Genomic DNA, 15441 nt, shown 5'->3' with positions numbered 1-15441 from the left:
GGATGCCTGACGCAATGTGGAGTAAAGCTTTTCAAAACCCAGACAAAGTGCCAGGTTTTGAAAAGCCATCTGGACATGTTCGGGGAAATCCGGACGGCCAGTAACCCTACTTGTGCCCAAAGTTGAACGTGAATCCTACTGCTGTGCGCTTTTTTATAAAGGTCACTGATCTCATAACACCCATTATGGAATACCATTCAACACCAATTTTTGTCAGCTCCGAATTATGATTGTCATTTAGTGAATTTCCCCATAATGCAATTTCAGCACACAAACCTATGCTTTAGGAACATAAATGGCTTTTTAAATTGCTCTTAGCCCCCTCTCTGTTCCCCTTAATCTTCCAAAATTGCAAAGATGCCATGTATGTTTCATGATCTCACTTGCCTCCGAGTGCAGACTGTCCATCGGCTCCGTATGATTTTGCTCTGCTGAACTGTGGAAAGACCGAAATGGTTATCGGGTGGAAAGCTCCCAAGTTCACCGCTGGCAAGGCCATTCTTGGCTACTTTCTGGACCAACATGACTCGTCTGAAACTGAATGGCACAGCGTCAATGTCAAGTCTATTCCTAAGCGCATTTGCAAGGTAAGAATCCATTTTTAGCATCAGGAGAATTAGCTGCCATGGGGTCTGACCCAATATGTGTTAAAAATGTTCTCCTCTTCCTTCCCGAGAAGTCATAAGAAAACCACTGTCAGTTTCTCCAAATTTGTTTTCATAGGGATGAGGCAGAATGGAAGAATTAGAAGAAGTATTTTTGGAGAATTTGGTTGAGTTCCTGCTTGAACATCCAGGACGATGCAGTATATCAATGGAGTTTTGCCCTGTTTTTAAGGAGGCTGGTTCAGTAGACCACTCCCCTCCCTCGAAACCCCGCCTCCTTATGCTTTCCTAGAATAATCTTATTCTTGCTTGTTACATATGGGAGATATCTTTTACATGTGTAAATCCAGAATCAAATTCTACTATTTTGGACTAATATTAGGGATTCAATCGGGGCATCTACATTTAACAAGTGTTTTCTTTATTTCTGATCTCAAAGGTCAGCAGTCTAACCGAGGGGCATTTCTACCAGTTCCAAGCCCGGGCCCTGAATGTAGCCGGCCTGGGAAAGATGTCTGAACCTAGCGACCTCTTTAAATGTGAGGAATGGACAATGCCCCAGCCAGGTGAGAGAAAGACCAGGCCAAATGCAGGGAGGTGACTGGACAACATCTCCAGGTCATCGGGGACAGGCTGTATCGGTTTGGGGTTCCGCTAAACACTGCTGATTCTACTGAGATAATGAACATAAATAACAAGTTAAAACAAATTAGTCAATGGTTAAAAGACAACATGCTGGCACTAAATCCATCTAAATCTTCAATGATGTTCCTACCATGGAAAAAGGACATTACATTTACATTACAATTTTTTTGGACAATTTTCTACTACAAAAAGTGACAACGACAAAAATATTGGGAATATTATTGGACCATGAACTATCAGATCAGTTCTGTAGTTAAAAGTTGTTTCTATAAACTACGCCTCATCAGATCCTTAGCCAAAGTCTTAGAACCAAAAGCTCTTAATGTCCTAATTCACTCTTTGATAATTTATAAGCTAGATTATTGTAATACATTATACCAAGGCATAACACAGAAAGAAATACGAAGACTACAAATTATACAAAACACAGCAAAAAAATTATTACTAACTCTAAAAAATATGATCAGGTCACTCCTCTTTTGCAAGAAGCACACTGACTACCTATTTCACATATAAAATTGCATTATTAACATTCAAAATTCAGAAAACTAATACTCCAATATTCTTATATCAATATTTAATACCTTATTCCCCAGTTAGATCTCTTAGATCAACAGATCAGTATTTGTTGACCATTCCATCACTAAAAGTAATTGGCACCAGAAGAACCACAACCTTCTCTATTTTCGGTCCTCAGCTTTGGAACAAACTTCCAATCTATTTGCGCACTGAAACCTCCCTAGAAAAATTTTAAAGTAATCTAAAAAGCTATCTTTATAAAGATGCTTATGAATCTTAGATCAGACAATCCTTTTGATCCTCCTCTTCACTTATAGATCAGGTCTCTTCTTAACAATTACGCTTAGACTAAGTCTTCATAAAAAATTGTTCTTCTCTAATTGTTATTCTATTTTAATTGTTTATTTTAAATCAAATGTAATTTAATCTCTAATTCTTTACGTATCTTTAATGTAACTATGGATAAAATTGTATGTATATGGTTTTAAACTGTTTTATTTGTCCCCCCAAAATTATTATTGTTATACGCATTGAAAATACTTGATATTGCGTTTAAATCAAAATTTCAATAAACTTGAAACTTGCATTTTGAGAGATGAGGACTCCACTGATTTGGGGAAACAATAATAACCTAGAACACCACACACCCCCAACCAACCACCAACCCCTCCCCCCCCCATCAACCCCCATTATACAAGGAGTGTGCGCTCTGGGCATTTTGACTTTGCTCATCTAATGGAAATATATATATGAGAAAACATGAGTAAAGTTGTAGATCCGTTCTGAACTTTAGCACTCAATTTCTCAAAAATTACTTTAAGTAGGGCTCAGTGGGGTAGTGAATTAATTAAGCAATTTAAGAGTTTAATACCAAACTCACCTAAGTCTCCTTAGGTGCCGCTAGTCGTGATTCTATAAACAGCACTACTGCTGCTAATCACTTACATAGCGCTGAAGGCGAACGCAGCGCTGTACGTTTTGACATTTATAGTGCCTAGCAGCAACTGCGCCATTTACAGAATCCGGGCCTCAGCGTCTCCCTTCCTGTCACTTAGGGGGTAATTTTGTACATGCACATGTACTCCTGGATTATAGACACGGCGCGCAAATCGACACGCACAATTGCAGGCTATCCTGAGACGCGTGTGCAACCAAATTGGCTCACGAGCCACTTAGGGGTCCTTTTATCAAGCTGCTGGTAGGGGTTTTAATGCGCGTCATACCGCGTGTTAAACCGTCTGCCGTGCTAGCCGCTAACGCCTGCGCTGAGCAGGCATTAGTTTTTTTAGCCGGCCGCGGGGGTTAGCATGTGATGAAATGTCCGACGCGCTAACCCCCGCTAGCACGGTGTGATAAAAGGAGCCCTTAGTGCCATCAGTTACTGGCATTTTTTAGAGAGTTGCAAGGGGACAGAAATCCCACCCATCCCCGCCCGTCCCCGCCAGGATCCTCTCCGTCCCCGCCCGTCCCCGCCAGGATCCTCTCCATCCCCACCCGTCCCCGCCAGGATCCTCTCCATCCCCACCCGTCCCCGCCAGGATCCTCTCCGTCCCCTCCAGGATCCTCTCCATCCCCACCCATCCCCGCCAGGATCCTCTCCATCCCCACCCATCCCCGCCAGGATCCTCTCCGTCCCCTCCAGGATCCTCTCCGTCCCCACCCGTCCCCGCCAGGATCCTCTCCATCCCCGCCAGGATCCTCTCCATCCCCACCCGTCCCCGCCAGGATCCTCTCCATCCCCACCCATCCCCGCCAGGATCCTCTCCGTCCCCTCCAGGATCCTCTCCGTCCCCACCCGTCCCCGCCAGGATCCTCTCCATCCCCGCCAGGATCCTCTCCGTCCCCACCCATCCCCGCAAGGAATTACCTCCATCCCCGCCCGTCCCCATAAAAAGCAGCAATTACTTCTGACAGGATCATCAATTCCACAGTTTCTTTTGTGTTTGTGCTGCTGTTTTCCTTGTGGAATCTCTTTGGTGGAACCCTTTTTTTGTTTTCTGTTCAGGTAATTAACTTATAAACCCCCTCTTTTACTAAGGCTGACGTGTCCATTATATTATATGGACGAACCCTGCTTCCAAAGCCTTCCATCCCTGTGGGAGTCCCGTTGGCTAGAGAGGGGTCCCTGATGGAGTCCCGTGGGCCAGAGGGGGGTCCCCGTGGGAGTCCTGTGGGTTAGGGGGGGATCCCCGTTCCCGTGCAGACCTCTAATTTGGATTTGCGCCTGCAGTTTGCTGCGCTCTATTCTATAAAGATCCGTGTGTAAATTTTAGAGCACAGAAAGCAACAGTAACGTAGTAAACGATGGCACAGATAAATGTTTGCCCCGTCACACCCATGCTTCTCCCCTGGCTACATCCCCCCTCCCCCGGAATTAATGCACTAAGCAAGTTGTGCATGTCACTTATAGAATAGCACTGGATGCACACTTAACACATGTATGCATAAGGCTGCACTTACCAAAGGAAGTATGCACAACTTGTACTTGTACATTTAGGTCCAAGTCATAGAATGAGGGGCTTATTGATTTATCTATTGAATAAGGCAGGAATACAAAGTGATTATGTTAAGGTAAAAATGCCTCTTATTGTCCACTCGTTTGCCTTTGGCACAGGTCCACCCTATGATGTGAGATTCACTGAAGTGCGAGACTCTACCCTGATGCTCCACTGGGAGCCTCCACTGTATATCGGAGCCAGCCCAGTCAAAGGCTACTACGTAGAGAGCTGCGAAGAGGGGTCAGACGAGTGGAAAACGCTCAACAAGCAGCCGGTTTCTACCGCGCACATGAGGGTGCGTGCCCCACATGTCAGCCACAACCCTGTGCATGCAAAAATCTGGAAGGTTTAAATAGCTCTGTGGCGTTGAGGCGGATCAGAACCTCATCCCACGTGACATGGAAAATGGGGAACGAGCCAGGAGGAGGGCCAGAATTGACTGCTGTAGAAAGCGATTAACTCCAAGAAATAAAGTGTGGGAGATCGGAAAGGGAAGGAGACCTAGGGAGCTTGTTAGTGCCAAGAAAGAGGCAAGCTAAGATTATGAGCAATTAGGAAATACTGAGGCTTTAAAGGGCTAATGGCAGATAAATTAAGTTACTCCAATAAGAACATCTCATCTTTTTTCCATCGATTTCTGGTAAGGCCCAAATTCTGTAACCGGCGCTAATGTTAGGCCCCTATTTTGGAAGCTCCTATCTAAACTGAATAACAAGCTCAATTAAGCTTTTTAATCAGCAATAATCAAAACGTAGGCACCTATCAAGAAAGAGCAATTTTGCAACAAGGCGCCCCTAAAAATTTTAGGCAGCCTTCAAAAAAAATAGGCGCTATGCACGTTAAGCATGGGCGTGGCTACATGTTAGACACCTTGTTACAGAATCGCTGCTCTTAAGCGTGCTTAAGCGCTCACATGCAGGGCAGGATTAATTCATCGAGGGCCCCTAGGCATACAAGTACACAGGGCCCCCTGCCCCCACCCCACCGTGTGCCCAGGCGGAAACAGGAAGCTGCGTCAGAGGGAAGCTTTGGGCGAGCAGCACCGCTTGCACAATTACAGTTCCCGTTGCCTTTCTTACCCGCATTGCTTGCTTGTCTTAATTTCCGTCGATGGGGAGGGCTGCGTTGCCGATTGGGATGGGGCCCGCGTTACCGATCGGGGGGGACCCTTGTTGCCGATTGATGCTGGAGGGGTCCATCGCCTTTTAGAAAAAAACAATGTTGATGCCCTCCTTCATCGGGCCCCTCTGACCCTTTCGGGCCCTAGGCACGTGCCTACTTGGCCTATTGGTTAATCCTGCCCTGCTCACATGGCCGCCTAAGTTTTAGTTGTGTCTAGAGCTGGCCTATTTATTGGGCTCCTCCAAAAAAGGCGATTCACTAAACAGCAGCCAATTGTACTTGAATCGCGCTGAACGGTGCCTATTTCGGTGCCTAAATTTTGCATTTCTTATAGAATTTGCCCTTTAATTTCTTGTCAGGAAATCAATATATATTATTTTCTTCAGCCTGTAACAACTGGAGAAGTTTCTAATGAAAAAGTGAAGTTAAACAAAACTTCCGTATTCTGTTTGGATATAGGTTGTTTCATTCTCCGTGATAAGGGCCACTTAATTGTGGGGGAGTGCGTGGTACAGTGGTTAAAGCTACAGCCTCAGCACCCTGAGGTTGTGGGTTCAAACCCGTGCTGCTCCTTGTGACTCTGGGCAAGTCACTTAATCCCCCCATTGCCCCAGGTACATTAGATAGATTATGAAAAGTTTCAGCCTCTGGTAACCAGAGCTGGTATTGTGACATCATAATGCCTCATTCCACCAATGCCTAAGAGCCAACCTCATCAGTGATGTCACAATGGCTTGATTGTCCTATAGTTGGCTCACTTTTTCTGTGTTATGATTTCTAGAGTGGTGCAGTGGTTAAAGCTACAGCCTCAGCACCCTGAGGTTGTAGGTTCAAACCTGCGCTGCTCCTTGTGACCCTGGGCAAGTCACTTAATCCCCCCATTGCCCCAGGTACATTAGATAGATTGTGAGCCTGCAGGGATAGATAGGGAAAAATGCTCGAGTACCTGAATAAATTCATGTAAATGGCTCTGAGCTCCACTGGGAGAACAGTATAGAAAACTGAAGAAATAAATAGAGTGAAGAGTTTCAGCCTCTGATAACCAGAGCTGGTATTGTGACATCATAATGCCTCATTCCACCAATAAGAGCCAACCTCATCAGTGATGTCACAATGGCTGGATTGTCCTATACTTGGCCCACTTTTACTACATTTTGATTTCTAGAGTGGTGCAGTGGTTAAAGCTACAGCCTCAGCACCCACGCTGCTCCTTGTGACCCTGGGCAAGTCACTTAATCCCCCATTGCCCCAGGTAGATTAGATAGATTGTGAGCCCACTGGAACAGACAGGGAAAAATGCTCGAGTACCTGAATAAATTCATGTAAACTGTTCTGAGCTCCCCTGGGAGAACAGTATTTGAAAACGAAATAAATAATTACTCAATTGTTTGTTATTTCTTCACTAAAGTGGTAAATTTATATTTTTTGGAAAACAATGAAAAAAGTTGTCACCTATAGCGTTTTGGTTGACCCTTATATTCACCCATCCAGGCAACACTTCTTCCACATTATGTGTTTTAGTGGTGTTTATTAGCTAAATCAGAAACCCTAATGACAGCTTATACCAGTTATATGGTCAGGCAGAACAACCTCACACATACCTGTTACTGGAATTAACAGAACTGGGAACTGTCATTTGTCAGTGTTTTGAGGTCTTCTGTTTGGCATTTGCAGGTGTCTGAGCTGGAGAAAGGAAAGTCTTATGTTTTCCGGGTGAAAGCAGTGAACAACGCTGGCACCGGAACGCCATCGGTTCCCTCAGATCCCGTAATAGCTGAAACTAAACCAGGTACATCCCACTAGCAAGGGGGGCTAAAATTGAAAGAGGACTCCCCTCTCGTTTGGTTTATGTGCTATCCCCTACATGAAACAAAAAACAAAAGTATCAAAATCAGGTCTCTTTAAGGAAAGAAAGAATGGGGGCAGAGGGGGGGCAGAATGGGGTGTGGCAGAACAGGGCGGGGCCACATGTCCTCTTTCTTTCATTAAGGAATCTGATAACCCTAGACTTAAAGGTCCGTACCAGTGAAGCAGTGGTACCGCATAATTAGAAGGACAAAGTCCCAAACCAGGATTTTTGGGTCAAGTCTAAGAAGTCTACGATAAGATTTTGACTTGTAAGAACAAAGACAACTTCCAAACTTGAGCATGTGAAATTGTTTTGAGTTTCAGAAATTAATATCTGTCTGAAGGGAGATTACCCAACCGATATTCAGAGCTATTTAGCCTGGCCAGTTAAATAGCATTCAGCCGGCCAACCGCTAATATATCTCATGACTTCAGCCAGCTAGCTGCAAATATTTAGATATTGGCTGCCTAAGTTTAGCATCCAAACTTGGCCACTTAAATAGCTAGTCTATCTTCCTGAATATCTTCCTGAATATCGCATAGCCGGCTAACTTTTTAACAGCCCTAAAACTCCTGGATATTCAATGCTGATTACCGAAAACAGCCTGGCATTGAATTTCCAGCATTTCTTAATAATGATGGGAATAGCAATGCAGATGATTACACGCAATTGGAAGAGTTATGATAGACTTAATTATACTTTTTGGTGGGCGAACTTATGTTGCAGTTATAAATATGAAAGAATGAAAGCTGAATTTTTGGGATATAGTAATGCATTTTAGGAGATTTTAATATTCATTTTGATGATCTTAATAATACTTTTACCTCAGATATCTTTACTCTCTTAAAGGATTTAAACCTCATTCCATTGGTAAACTCTCCCACTCATATAGCAGGGCATACTTTAGACATGGTTCTCCTAGGACAAGCAGGATGAGTCAGCCACATATGGGTGTTGTCCCAACACCTCCCAATTTGCGGATAAGCTCTCCAATAGCTCAAAGAGATTTTTTTTTTTTTTCTCTGAGCACGTGCAGTGCCCGGGCCCCACTGGGCATGCCCGAGCCCTACCCATTCCCCCTGCTTCCCCCTAATCCCCAGTCTTTAGTTTCCGCCCGTTCCCATCGGTCGGATTTTTCTACAGCTCTCCATTACAACTTTTTCTACTCATCAACTTGAAGATGCCTGAATCATCTAAAGAAACAACTGGGATGCAGGAGGAGGATGAACACACTGGATCCCCATGAATTGTGCGCCCACTGATTGGATCCGGCGCTCGAGGTTTCCGTGTGGCTTGCATTGTGCGCACATGTCACCACGTGCACGCAAGCTAAGGAAGAGGGCACTGAGAGACTTCATGAAGAGAAGCGAGGTCCGAGAATCTTCCTCCAGCAGCCATCCTCATCGGAGCGTAGCAGCAGGGGATCCACAGACGAATCCGGTGAGGAGCCTCCAGGACATCCTGGCTCAGTCAACCCCCCCGACTGCAACTTGCCCGGTCGAGAAATCTCTCCCGGAGGTCCTGCATGCTGTCGCTAGCCGCCAGCCCCTGCAGGAAGCCGATAGGAGTCTCACCAGACCGAGAGATCTCTCCAGGAGTTCCTGCATGTTGCTGCTTACAGCCAGCCTCTGCAGGGCATGAAGAGAAGTGAGGCCCGAGAATCTTCCTCCAGCAGCCATCCTCATCAGAATGCAGCAGCGGGGGATCCACAAGCTACAGTGGCAAGGAGCCTCCAGGATGCCTTGGCTCAGCTAATCCCCCCGCCTGCACTTGGCCCGGTAGAGAAATATCTCCCGGAGTCCCTGCATGTTGCCGCTTAGAACCAGCCTCTGCAGGGCAGCCGATAGGAGTGTCGCCAGACCGAGAGATCTCTCCAGGAATCCCTGCATGTTGCCACCTACAGCCATCCTCTGCAGGGCAGCCGATAGGCGTCTTGCATGCTGCTGCGTAAATCCACAGCCTCTGCAAGCAACAGATCGGGGCTTTCACCCTCCAGACGGCATGCTGCCACTTACAGCCAGCCTCTGCAGGGAGCCGATTGGGGTTCAAAGGTAAGTCCTATCTGCTTGTTTTTGGTAAAACCTCTGATAATCTGTTGTAGCCCAGAGGGCTCTGCCCCACCCTCCTCCCAATCTGAATTTAAGGAGAAAGAATCTCCCATGCTTCTTTCCCTTGGAGGGGACCTGCAGACCTCTCTCCCCAGTAGGAGACATGCTGCCCCAGAGTTCAGCTTATAAAGGACATGCTGAAAAAAAAACAAACAAAACTTGATGTTTCTTTCCCACTTGGGGTCCTGCAATTCACACCTTTCCCACCCCGTCCCCCTCCCCCTCTCATGTTGGGAACGAGGAGTCTGCCTTTCTCAGCAGGGTGCTGATATCATCAGAGATGCGGCATGTCAGACCATGCCTCTCCAAAGGTGGGGGTTTGAAACTCCTCAGTCTAAAAAGCTGTTTGCTCTTCATAAAACCTAGGCAGAGTGCTTTTCCAGCTAGCATGAGGGACTCTGTACTATTCATGATTTCTATAGCACTGAAAGGCATATGCAGCGCTGTACAGTTTAATATACAATAGGCAGTACAGCAGCAGAAGCCCACTCAAGAGGCATTATCACTCCTCTTTCTCTGCCTCCAGGCACAGTGGGAAACGCAGCCAGGAGCACTGGCACAGATGAAGGGGTGCATCCTGCCCCTTCTCTGCAGGCTCTCCCCCCCTCTCAAGAAGGACAGAGAAGGGCGGTGGGGTACAAGGAGCCACCCAACCAGTCAAGTGGAGCAGCACATGAACCTGCGAACCACCAGGGGTGGGACCAGCAGCCACAGTTAATCCTCCTGCTGACCCACTCCTCTCTCAGCGGGCTACACTCCCCACAATGTCCCCCTTTAGAGGGAGCCACGCACAACAACATGGCGCGGTTCAGCAGCATGCCATGCACCCAAGCAACGGAGGAACAAGCTACACACCAGCCTCCAACCACGCACCGAGTCACCACCCACAAAAATAAATAAATATTTACTAAAAAAAAAAAAACAACAAAAACCCACAAACGAGGACTCACCCCAAGTCCCTCCAGAAACTCACAGCCTTTCTCAAGATCCACGTGAGTGGACAACAAGTACCCAAGACAGAGTACTACAAGGCCTGAACTACCAGTACCAGTACTTCACGCAGGCAGTGGCGATTCCAGTCCACAAGAACCTCCTGGACTGCAGAGACAAGATTTGGCTGACTCCCTCCTCAGGGCAACCAACATCAAGGAGACTGGGATTGAAGTACCAGATCTTTCCAGCCCAGGGATTCAACAACCCGCAGCAGCCATACATGGGCATTGCGGTAGCTTAAGAGAAACAGGGCAGCACGACCCCCCCTCCTCCAACCCCCGTCAGGGAAGGACCTGAAAAACCCTGGTTTCCACAGGGAAAAAGACCTTCGAGGTGATGTCTGTTCTTCCCCTTCTGCTTCCTAAAAGCCTGGCTTTTATACATTTCTTAGTGGCCAACACCACGTTGGTTTACATCACATGATACATCTTCATTGGCTACTTTCCTATGCATTACTGCTTAGTTACATTCTTTTATTGGCTGGTTGACCTGCGTCACGTTATATGTTTACTCTGTTTACCGTAAGACCTAACCTGTTCCCCGAAATGCCTGTTTCCTCCCCATATTAGTATTTCCGAGCACAAGACCCCCTCCCAACCGTAAATATCTCTGACACTGTAGATGATATCTCTTGAGAATTCTATCTTCGGACCATGGTCTGTTTATCTCTTCATGGTATCTGGCTGTGTGGGCCTGATGCCAGACCTCAGTATCAGGACCTGTTATTTTCTCTCCAGTTTTGCTGACACAGTAGCTAACTTTTCTTAAAACCTGGGTATTTCTTCATTCTTGCATGTTTTCTGGTAAATTGTATGCAATATCTCTTTACAGGTAATCTACTGTTTCCATCAGCTGCAGAGATAAGATACTAGTTGTAGGGGGAGAGAAAGGTTTTTGTAGAGAGAACAGTTTCTATGAGCTATGAGCTTATGGTTTTCCCTTGTCCCACTTCACCTGGTTTAATAATGTCAGGACTTACAGGGATTCTTCCAGAGGGATTCTTCCAGAGCTTCCATGCTTTTTCTTCTTTCCATTTCCCTCCCTCTCTCATCCCCTCTTCAAAGCCCCGCCAGGTGGCTTTGACATCCGGTCATTTGGCGAAGGGTTAGATTGTGTCAGAGATTACACAGTATGGGCCCAGGGCTATGTGCTAGGAAGTACACACGGAAAAAGGAAAGAGACAAGTGCCCACCCTTACTATGCTACCGAGGACAGAGTAATATAACCTGTCGCAGCAGTGTTCTTATTGTTTATAACACTAGGCTAAGCAGTAAATAATCCAGCTATTGTGCAAAGCAGAAATTACATGGGTATTCAGGTGCTGCATTAAACTCATGTCAAATGCTACATAAAGCTTATACCTGCCGGGCTGTGATAGAAACATCAGCATAAAGTGCCGATATAGGGGGAAGAGGAGGTGGTGGTGGAGGTAACGGTTCCTGGGAGAGAATCTCAGGTGATGTGGTTTCATAGGAAGGGGCATCAATATCAGCGGAGTCACACTCGTTAAAACGAGTACAATCAGTAAACTGATCGTGCGTGGGTAGCATAGGGAGGTAATCCCCCTCAACTGGTAAGGAATTGGGGAGACAGTATATCTGTGCTGCAAACATTTGCCGAGACACCGATATGGTAGTACTACGTACTAGACTAATACAGCAAGGAACACAACAAGGTACTAATAGGAAAATGAGGCACAAGATGCATAAGAAAATCAAAATAGGGCGTAAGGCACCGATGTTAGGAAACCAGGAAGTGAACCAGTCTGGTGCAACTCCACTCCAAGTTTGTACCGGGACATGTGCAACCTCCTTCATACTATCAGTAATATCCTTTACAACCTGACCTATTTCATCAATGTGTAAACAACAATTAGACAAATTAAATTTACCACATACACCACCCTCTGCAGCCAATAAATAATCCAGAGCTAAACGATCTTGGTACATAGCATTTCTAAGTTGATCATCATGGGCAGCCAGAAGATTTAGGGCAAGGGAGGTGGCGTTTGTAATGGTTTCTACCACTGCCTGGAGTCGAATAAGCCTATTCAACATGTAAATAGGGGTACGATATCCCCACATGCCATCAGCTGCCCAAGTGGCAGGCCCATAGTAACTGATAATACGAGCAGGGGGCCATTCTTTATCCGTCCAGGCACCAATTAGCAAATTTTTACTAACATCTACATCCCGCTTGGTTCGGCTGAGGGATTGGTACACTTGAAATTTTAGGTAATCTATGTGTGCAAGAGGGAGCAGAAAAAAGCTGGGGCGAATTATACCTAAAGTACATGACCCCTCCCAATTCCTGGGTAACCAAATATATGCTTTACTCTCACATATCCAATAAAGACCATCTGGGGCTGGCCAATTAACTAGTGCAGAGGGGCCTTTCTGGAGCTTAACATAACGAGAATGGTGTAATAGTTGAAAGAAGGCATCTTCGAAGGGTGGAGTATCAGCAGGCCAGGTGACCCACCGAGAATGATTCCAGGTATAAGTATGGGTGCAAGCGGACCATCCTGCTTGGAAAGCCCCAAAGCTTTGGGAGGTATGAGGCCTTACCAGGCAAAAACGGGGGACAAAAAGGGATTTCAGAACCCAGGGGGAACCTATCGTTGCTGGGGGAGGCCTGGTAAGATTCACTATAAATGATGACGTTTTGGTAAGGTCAATCTCCTGTGCTTCCCATGGCCAGTGTTCCCCCATATGAGTACCACCACAAACATAGCAGTTAGTGATATTTAGGCTGCTTGCTATAGTTTCAGCTAAGGCAAGAAATAGGTTGTTTGCGGAGGTACCATACTCAACTGAATGTTCTATTTCTTCAATTTGATGGGTCTTATGGAAAGAGACTGGTTGGGTGAGTCTAAGGCCTATTTCCATGAACCCATAAGGGGCTCTTCCTCCCATCTCAATAGCTATCTGATATCGTCGAGGGACCAGGAAAGCCTTAGGGTTCTGTATCTGGAAATAGATTAAGGAACAATTATTGTGGCGAACGCACTGTTTATCTGGGACCATGGAACTTTGGGTTATTTTTACTAAAGGATCTCCTCCAAAAGCAGGGTTCTGGGTATCTGCTATAACCAGGGACCAGGAGCTACACCAATAATATCCATCATTGGTGTCATAGGTGTACCAGTCCCGTTGTGGACAAAGATATTTCCTAAGGGGAAAATATTTGAAGGGGCTAAGCTTGTCACAGTTATGATGTGAAAATTTCTGGTAGTTGATGACCGTGCAAACATCTAAGGGGAAACCTATAGGTGTGTCAAGGGAAGGGATTTTTAAAGAGTTGCTCTTTGTATTCCAACAGCGAAATCCCCCAGTGAACTTATGATTATCACAGGATCGTATATACAGCTGGTAAGAGGGTCGGGCTTGAGGGTCGAAACAAACATGAGTGTAAGTATTATCCCCTGCCCCTCTGGGAACTACACACATATGATAGGTGTAGTCTTTATGTACACATTCCGTGATGGTAGTATTACAAGCAAAATGTTTGTAATAAATCAATGTATTAGTAATATGGGTGCCTGTTCGGGTCTGATGTACACAAGCGGTGCAAGCCGGCAAAGGGGAAGACGTCCCAATCCAGGATTCCCTTGGAGCGGTTGTAAGCCCTCCTGCGCAAAACCAGAGGAAGACAATCAATCGCAATAGGTTGTTCAGTTTATGGCTCATTATCCGGGAGAAGGGAAGTTTCCCTGGGTGAGGATCAGGGAAAAGGCTACATGGAGCTCCCATTTGGGTTATCCAGGTAGAAAATTGGGGGCCGGGTTTGGGCTAACGGGGGAAACCAGTGGGGGAATGTACAACGAATCCGCCCAGGAAGTTGGCAACCCCCCAAAACCAGTTAGAGGCTTTCAACAAAGAAAAGGAACCCTAAAAAAAGGAAAAAAAACCAGAATTGGAGCGGCAACTTAATATGTTACTCATGCAAGGTGAAGGGGATGTATGCGTTATCATTTGACAAAGTGTACATGCAACCCAAAGTCTATGGCTGTTCTACACCTCTTGGAACACAACACTAATATAACATATCCTAACAGCCAGGAAATACTGAATATATATATAAAACAAATAAAGTCAGAAGACAGTAAGTTAGTCCACCAGCTCATAAGCTGGATTAGTTATTTGTCTCGAGTTTCGGTCAGGGCAGACATTACAGTAGGAGCCGGCTTAAGATCTTTATGGTGCACCAATGTAGTCTGTCCTTGTAGCTTGACTGCAAACGGATATGCTTCCTCGATAATATATGGTCCGTGAAAGGCCAACTGTTTCCAGTTCTGCTTCTGGTAATTACGTTTATACACCTGCTGTCCCTTGTGGTACTTGTAGACCCACGGCGTCGGGGCCCTTACTGAGGATTGCCTTTTGTCGTCCAGTAATTGCAGCGCTGTCTGCAAAGAAAACACATAATCAGATATAACCTGCGGCAAGGCCCTCTGGCCCGGCTGTTGAAAGGGTGGAAAATATGGTAGCCTTCCAGTGCACAACTGGAATGGACTGGTTACAAGATCCTTAAATTGTAAGGTCCGATTCCGGACTGCATAGAGTGCTGCCGGCAAGTACTTCAGCCAATTTTTGGACTCTAAAGGCATTAGTTTCTTTAAAGCCACCTTAATGAGATCATTGGCCTTCTCAACCAAACCATTAGCTTGTGGTCTGTAGATAGTGACAAATTTTTGTTCAATGCCCAAAGAGCCACATAGTTCTTTTAGGAGGTCATTCCGAAAATGACTGCCATTATCTGAAATAATGGCTTCAGGTACCCCATGTCTACTTACAATTTCGGCACAAATCTTTTGAGCTGCATCTTTCCCAGTTTCAGAAACGCACGGATAGGCTTCGATCCACTGAGAAAAAGGGCAGATGCATACCAAGAGATATCGTTTCCCTTGGTTCTCAAATATCATATCTGTGTAATCAATATGCCACTTCCTGCAAGGCCCTTCAGGAATGGGTATAACCCCCAACGGGGTGGGAGTGCCCCTGGGATTTGTTTTAATGCAGGTGGGGCATGATCGGAGTACTTCTTTTAAGATGGCATCCAGTTTCGGATGCCAAACTAACGGTCTAAGTCGGGTACTTAGG

The 15441-nt window shown here is 45.8% G+C and overlaps 1 protein-coding gene across 1 annotated transcript in view; it reads left to right on the top strand.

The window, feature by feature from the left end:
* Positions 1-15441, top strand: part of MYOM3 (myomesin 3) — a 136135-nt gene that overhangs the window by 63624 nt on the left and 57070 nt on the right. Inside the window, exons 18-21 of the mRNA XM_033954507.1 lie at positions 400-587; positions 1045-1171; positions 4384-4562; positions 7064-7178. Coding sequence (XP_033810398.1) covers positions 400-587; positions 1045-1171; positions 4384-4562; positions 7064-7178 — 609 coding nt within the window. The remainder of the gene's footprint in view (positions 1-399; positions 588-1044; positions 1172-4383; positions 4563-7063; positions 7179-15441) is intronic.

The sequence above is a fragment of the Geotrypetes seraphini genome, chromosome 8, assembly GCF_902459505.1.
Source record: "Geotrypetes seraphini chromosome 8, aGeoSer1.1, whole genome shotgun sequence".
Taxonomy (NCBI): Eukaryota; Metazoa; Chordata; class Amphibia; order Gymnophiona; family Dermophiidae; genus Geotrypetes; species Geotrypetes seraphini.
This window is presented reverse-complemented; position numbering and strand designations above follow the sequence as displayed.